Below are 7,099 nucleotides of genomic sequence, written 5' to 3'. Positions count from 1 at the left end.
GGTATGCGGGTATGAGTCACAGGTTATTGACCGTATATATCTACCCAGTAACGACGAGCACAGACATTGGTAATTTAAATGCGAGAGCGTTAAGAAAAACCGACATCGGCAGCGTTGACACGACGAATAAAAATAAGGATCTCAGTAGGAATCGAACCCAAGCATTCTACGTGGCAGTCAAGTATTCTAGCACAGAGCCACGCCAGCTCTTGCAAGTGCTTTGGAATAAGACCCTATGCAGGCATAATGTCAGTGCAACGTCAATTGGGGTTGCAGTACTGGCTATCAAATTTTATAAGAAGGCAATAAATATTACATACGTACTATGATATAAGTGTCATGTCGTGTTAACGTCAACTGTGGCTCCAGTGTTGGCTCCGCTTTTATAGCAATCTAATAAACATTAAATTTGTATTCCTATGATTCAGCAAGCTATATTCAAGCATTTCTTGACCCCAGAGGAATACGCTAACAAAAGTTACGAATGATATTCACATCATCGCACCGTAAAGTGCACTTCATTTCGTTAATACGTCTGTGCTAACGTGAGTGCTGACGTTACGTCAAACCATAACTTACCCTTTTAACGCCAGTGTAGTCGATGTGACTTGTAAGCCTACGATATGCACACTACTACACTTACAAAAGCACGTAGATCCACCTCGTAACCCTTCGCTCAAAGCCAAGAAATGCAGCGTGGACAGTTATTCATATTATATGAATTTTCATACGATAGTCTTTCTACATTAGAGTCAATAATTCGACTCGTACTAACTTTTTGCAAACCTCTATACTGAAAAACCGAGGCCCCCGTCCAGCGGCGGACGATTGTCGGCCCAGACTTAGGAAATGTCGTCACGTTGACATTAAGACGTGACGTCACTGCGTTATGGTGGCTTCAACTGCCCTGGGGTGCGAGTGTCGCAGCAAAACGGACTGTTCGTGGTGACAGAGCAATACACTTTGTGGGGATTGAGGCTTGCCCGTCGCCATTGCGCGGGTTTTTCGCCTATTTCTGCCATCCTCATGTCCGATCATGTCGCTCCCCTCCTCCGCCGTCCTACGGCGCTGGGCGAGCGGGGGTGACGTTAAACCCCCTCACCCCGGCGCCGGATCGCGACGGTGGCGCCACGTCCGAGTCTCGCGTGCTCGCGTCTCGCGAGACGTTGCGCGCGGCGGGGGAGTGAGACCCTCTCTGGACCTCGTAGGGTAAGCACGCATTTTCTTTCCTGTCCGTCGGCTCCTTTGTTTGGCCTCGCTCGGACGGAGTTCGCCAACGGTGCCTTGCGCCAGCGGCGAGCGCTTACCTTACGTTGTCCTTTCCGAACGCTAGGCTGAAGAGCGGTGCGGTGCATTCGCGCGTGGTCTTACTACGCCGAAACCGTATCTATCGAAGCCAACGCGAGCGGAGTTTGCCCTTGCTCGAGCGATCGGGCCCTGTTTTGGTCGCTGATCGTGAGAGCTCGCAGCATAGTCGCGAGGGAACGTTTTTTTCAGCGGCGTGTCCCCGTGAGCCCTTTTGCCCGCGGAGACGTGCTCGCGGCACCCTTTGTGTTGTACTTTCGCCCGTGGCGTGGTTAAGCCTGTTTTGCTTCTCCCGCCGCCTTTGGGAGCGGGCGTTGTACTGCGTTTTGTGGTGTTGCCGCAGGCAATAAAGTGTTGCGGACTTCGAGAGCAGTACTGTGTACTTGCCGCGTTACGCTCGGCGCCTTGTTTGCGCTCGAACGTGCGTGTGCAGCGGTGCGCTAGTTCACGCGAGGCGACGGCAGACGCGGCCCGGTGGCTCGCTAAGTCCGAACCCACGCTAGTGGCCGTACTCCTGTGAGTTACGTGGTCACTACAACTTATAAAACGAGCATTCATGGTGCAGCTCGCCAAAGCGTCGGCCTGCGTTGCTTGAATAAACCATGCGGCGCGACTTGAATTTTTATTTATCAGCAGAGCTATAACAAAACGTCAATTATTAAATGGCATAACGAAAGATGTCTAAAGAAATGAAAACACCGCAAAGAGAGTGAAGATTCCAAAGAATTATAACTGCGTTATAACGCTGGAACTGGCTTTTGATCGGCTTTGCCTTAAGTTGCTGTCACCTAAATTAAATTAAATAAATAATTCGGCTTAGAAATGCCCTGTGACGTAAAAAACTAAGTGCACTGTCCATTCTAACACAAATTCAGCAATGCTCTAAAAAAGTGACGTTGTAGCTTTTTTTTTTTTTTTTGGTGCAGCCTCTTCTCCCACTTGACGTGCCATGAACAACACTATCCGAAAAGTGAATTACATCAAACTTATTGAGTGACCTCCCCATAGTAATCTATAGCGAACTGTTGCATCCTCTACGATCGCCCATTTACTATTTTGATGTAGAAAATTTATACAGCAAAATAGCGCGACCAATTTGCTCCCGTGTATTTGGTTGTCCAAGTTTTTACCGTTATCTTGAAGTATTAATAAACACTTTTCCGCGTTAATGTCATCAAGAACATGAAACGAGTTATAGTAATGCTTACTTACACAGATAACGTATTGCCAGTCGCGACTAAACGAATGCTATTTCAACGTCAGAATCAAATATGCGCTAAGAGGTCGAGTGCAACACGGTATATCAAGAAATCTTTTAAGAATTCGCAAAAAAAAAATACGTTTTTCAACAAGCATTAAGAAAAGGTTTGTCCGAATGGCACGGGAAGCTTGCTTAATTGAGAACGTCCGTAATCTTCAGATGGCGCACCAGTGCGCGCCAACAGTGCGAGTTGAGCGCGTCCAGCTGCGTGGCTTCGGTCGGCTGGCAAACCAGAGAGTGCTTGACGATTCCCGTGAGAACCAGATAGTTGTCTTCGAGATAGTGCTCGGCCGCAGTGAGCTCTGCCAGCGCTTCCGATTCCGTCTTGCCCGTGACCGCCATGAGGTGAGCTAGTAGACACGAGTGCCCCGAGAAGTGCTCGAAGTCTGCCGCCAGCTGCCTATCGGCTCGGCGAGTCAGCACGAAATCCGTGGCTCGGTTCAAAGCACTTCTGTTCCTTCGCCGGGCTTCCAAAGCCGGAAAGATCGCGGCGTCGCACGTCACCGTTTCGCTCAGGAGTTTGAGGTCCACGATGAACCTGTTGAGTGACATCCCGAGGGACACCTCTTCGACAAACTGAACCTGACGGTCGGTCGCGAACCAGAACGTGGCGCTGGTAACCGTTCTGTTGTGCTCCAACATGTACGACAGCGCGGTCGCCGTCTCTGGCCTCTCGACTTTGTCGAGGTGGGCGACCAGGTCCGTGATGGTCTTGTTGGCGGCCAAAGCGTGGAAGACGTCTCGGGAGAAGTCCGCGTCCCTGTCGTCCGTCATTCTGAGGAACAGCCGTTTGATGGACCGGTTGACCTTCAGCATTTGGCAGAGTGCGACCCCTCGGCCCTCGGTGTCACCGCCTACTGTGAAGCTGAGGAAACGAACGCCCTTGCTCGATGCCAGGGCTTCGCACAGAGGCCAGAGACAAGCTTCCGTTAGTTGGCAGACGTCTTGCAGGGACAGTTCCCCGGGACATTCGGATGGTGCGGCGATGGCAGCGGCTAGGCCCACCAAGTCGGGGTCAACCCAGGGCAGCTGCACCCGGCCGTAGCACTTGTATTCGGCCAACTGCTCTGCTAAGATTTCCCTGAGAAAGAAAAGAGAAATAGTCGAGCGGAAGGTCGGCGAAAGGTCGGTTCGGCATGGGTCGGTCTGGGCCCGCCCACCCGCGCTTCGTCCATATGTATGACGTCTGCCTCTGTCTACAGACAGCCCAACGGTATCGTAACATGTTGGCAACAAACATTTCTTCGACGACCTTCGAGCCCTACGTAGCTCGTAAAGCAAAATGCTGGCACTTGCAGCGGTAGACAATCATAAACAAAATGTTTATAAACGGAAACGAAACATGACAACGCAGTTTTTATGGGCATGACGCGTCGCGGAACCGCCGGTCAACAGTCCTTTCCACACCACGCTCGCAGGTTTCGGGTATGTCCTGATGGGCCTTGCGTTCTGTACCATTAACGCAATAGAGTTAAACAGCTTGTTTCGCAGAAATTCCGGTGTCGGCGTCGTTGGTTGTGATCGAAAAACCAGCGCCATCTGTGAGCGACAATTCTAGATAGATGCCAATAAATAACAAAAATGTTTGGTCCAGGCGAGAATCGATGCCAGGCCTTCTCCGTGGCAAGTAGTGCTCTACAATAGAGCCACGCCATTGCTTGGACCTACTCTCGAAAAAAATCCTATACGAATGTCGAGCAATGGGAGGAGTCTCCTTAACGCCCTAATGTTGCGTGGCAGAAGCGTAGAATCGCGCCAGGCGTCAAGAGGTGAATTGAACAAAGAGTGAGTGAATTGTACAAAGAGTGCTCACTCTTTGTGAATTGCACAAAAAGTGAGTACTCGGACGTATCTAATCATCAGCAGCAGCAAACGCGTAGTGGGCCCTTAGCTGATTTGCAAAAGGAAGAATTATGGCGTAGTGGGCATTTGACAACTGTACTTGCAGTAGGCATTCTAGGATAGTTTGGAACGGCCAATGTTACTCGCACAGAAGTACCCTTCCTTATGTCATTGTTGAAATGTCCACCGAGATGCGAAGCGAGGCTACCGAATGAGAAGGCGATGCGAACGAAGCCCGATTACGCTATCGCGCTGTGTACTCTCGAAGCGAAACTTCAGCGCCCTCCAACTTTTTCATTTTGTAGGTTATACGCGCACACGAACAAGTATGCACACGAATGCAAACAAAGAAAAAAAAAGGGGGGGGGGGTCGGAACCCCAACCTCCAGAAATATAAGTTCTGGTTACGCCCCTCTGCAATGGTGGGCTCTATCAATGCACGCGATGCGCTTCACCCGCATTAACTCTTCACCGTGGCCAGTGAATGATGGCGTAATCAACTAAGAAAACTATCTGCTAACGCGTTAGCACTATGACAGAGCTTGGCTAGCCTGGCCGCTTGTGCTGCTAGTGAACGTTTTATACCGTTGGACTGTCAGACAAAAACATGTTTATGCCACAAATACACATTTTGTATCATCGGTAAATGTGCAGTCGTGTTTTCCTGGCCTGTGATGTTCTGCACAAAAATACCGTTCATAAAAACGACAAGGCTTCAACAGTGTCATTTGTTTACGATTTACTTGTTAACTCCGACGCATATGTTGCAACAGATTTTCGGCTAAATTTTATGCACGTACATTTTCCCAACGTGATGCTGTAACTTGCTGCCATACACCACAACAGTAATTTGTATCAGTTAATCTTCTTCCCTTCATAAAATGTTTTCCCGTGTCCCGTAAGTTCCTGCGCACAATTACTAAATAAATTTAAAAACTTGGCACCTAGAGCATTAAAAGACACGACTGGCTTTGCTTCAGCTTTTTGCATGGTTAGACGAATAACGAGGCCTTGTGCCAACCCCTAAACAGTGTGCATTTTTCTAGCGCAAATTCCAAGATAAACTAAGATGTATCCTGGATGCACAAGCGAGGCAAACTTACGTAACCGGCTGCGTAGCTCTCTGAATTGAGCGTAACTCCGTGCTCCGCCTTCACGTAGCAGCACTTAGAACTTCAGCACGTTAGGCACACACTTTTTCGGATAGACTGGAGCAAGCACAAGCGAAATGACAATGTCTATACCTTTCTTGCTGTGAAGCTTGAAATTTATCAAATGTAAGCTTCTTTAAGGTCTTGTTCGCCGGCAGAATCCTACACAGGGTGGAAATCCCGTTCAGGGGCAGCTCCCGACCCGACAGCAGAAGCCATTCCAATGCGCTGTTGTTCTCTAGAGCATCTGGCCACTCCTCCATGCTAGTGTAGTCGATCTGAACGTCCTCGATGTAAATGCCGCGAAGATGAGAGTTCTTTCTCAGTGCCGACGCGACAGCCTGGCCACATTCGGCGTCGATATAACAGCACCCCCTAAGCCATAGTTCCTGCAGAACAGCGTTCACTTCCAGCGCGGAGAACAGTGCTTTGGGCAGTGTGGCTGAATCCGGTATAAACAGGACAAGTTTCGTCAGCGTGTCATTGCACTTAAGAGCCTTGGCCACCAGAGAAATCTGCGGCTCAAGAACAGGGTCGACGGTGAGCTCCTTCAGGGCCGCGGAGGTGCGCAGAAGCTCCGCCACTGCCTGCGCGTCCGGCAAGCCTTTGATGAAATCCATGAGCGAACAGACCCTCAACGTCTCGCACTTGGCGAGGCACTCGAGCGCCCTGATGATGTTGCGCGGCAGATGGTTCATGTTCGAGATATCGAGCGTCTTGATGGAGCTCGCGTTGCGTCGTAAAAGTTCCTCGACTTCGCTGGCGAACTCGCTTCTGACCGAGCGCACACTGATACACACCGTCTCGAGGTCTGTGACGGCGTCGATGTCTCGAACGGCCAGGGCGGCCGTGGGTCGCTCCTCGATTTCCAGACAACGTAGGCTTCTCCTATCGCCGGACGAGGGACGCAGGCGAATCGGGAAGGGCGTCTCCTCCAGCGAGCGGCCACAAGGCACGGCGCAGGTAGCACCGAACTCTTCGATGCAACGGTGTTGCGCGAGAAGCCAAGAAACAAGAAAGGACGCTCGTCGGGCGGCAGTCGTATTGTCGCCTCCGGCTTTGCCACGCTGTATCGAATGCAGGCGCAGTCTTCCCGGCCTAGTCTCAACGAGTTCGAAAGCGAGCCTGTGCAGCACTTGGTTCCAGGCTGTCAAGTCGGCGCTGAGCCAGCACTTTTGCTGAGAGTTTACAGCCTCACACTTCCTTTTGAGGTCCAGTTGATCGTCCCACCGGCCACTGTGGACCACGTCGTCATACCGACCAAGCGCTTCGTTCCTCGTCGGGGTAGTCATCATTCCAGTGGGTGCAATACGGCAGAGATCGTTCCTTTGCTTCTCATGCAACGCGACTGTCCCGAGCTCACGAGCGCCGCGACACGACAATGATGCTGCGTCTTTGATACACGTGACTCGCATGTGGTTCGTACCAACTATCAGTGTGTTGTGTCGTGAAGTGTTTCTTGTCGCTAGTTTCGGTTTCATCATCACGTTGCCGGGTGGCGCCTCACTCGGCGAAAACGAAACAAGCCTTCGTGTGAAAT

At 50.7% G+C, this 7,099-nt stretch overlaps 1 protein-coding gene across 1 annotated transcript; it reads right to left on the bottom strand.

Annotated features, from left to right (window-relative positions):
* Window positions 1–2,656: 2,656 nt before the first annotated feature.
* Window positions 2,657–6,851, bottom strand: LOC119381554 (uncharacterized). The gene is made up of 2 exons (XM_037649328.2): window positions 5,653–6,851; window positions 2,657–3,647 (listed from the first exon to the last, which is right to left on the bottom strand). Exons 1-2 carry the CDS (start codon window positions 6,849–6,851, stop codon window positions 2,699–2,701), a joined length of 2,148 nt encoding a protein of 715 aa, XP_037505256.1. The 3' UTR covers window positions 2,657–2,698.
* Between the last annotated feature and the right edge of the window lie 248 nt (window positions 6,852–7,099).

This window comes from Rhipicephalus sanguineus, chromosome 2 (genome assembly GCF_013339695.2).
Source record: "Rhipicephalus sanguineus isolate Rsan-2018 chromosome 2, BIME_Rsan_1.4, whole genome shotgun sequence".
Lineage (NCBI taxonomy): Eukaryota > Metazoa > Arthropoda > Arachnida > Ixodida > Ixodidae > Rhipicephalus > Rhipicephalus sanguineus.
The sequence above is the reverse complement of the archived record's forward strand: the minus strand, read 5'-3'. Positions and strand labels throughout refer to the sequence as shown.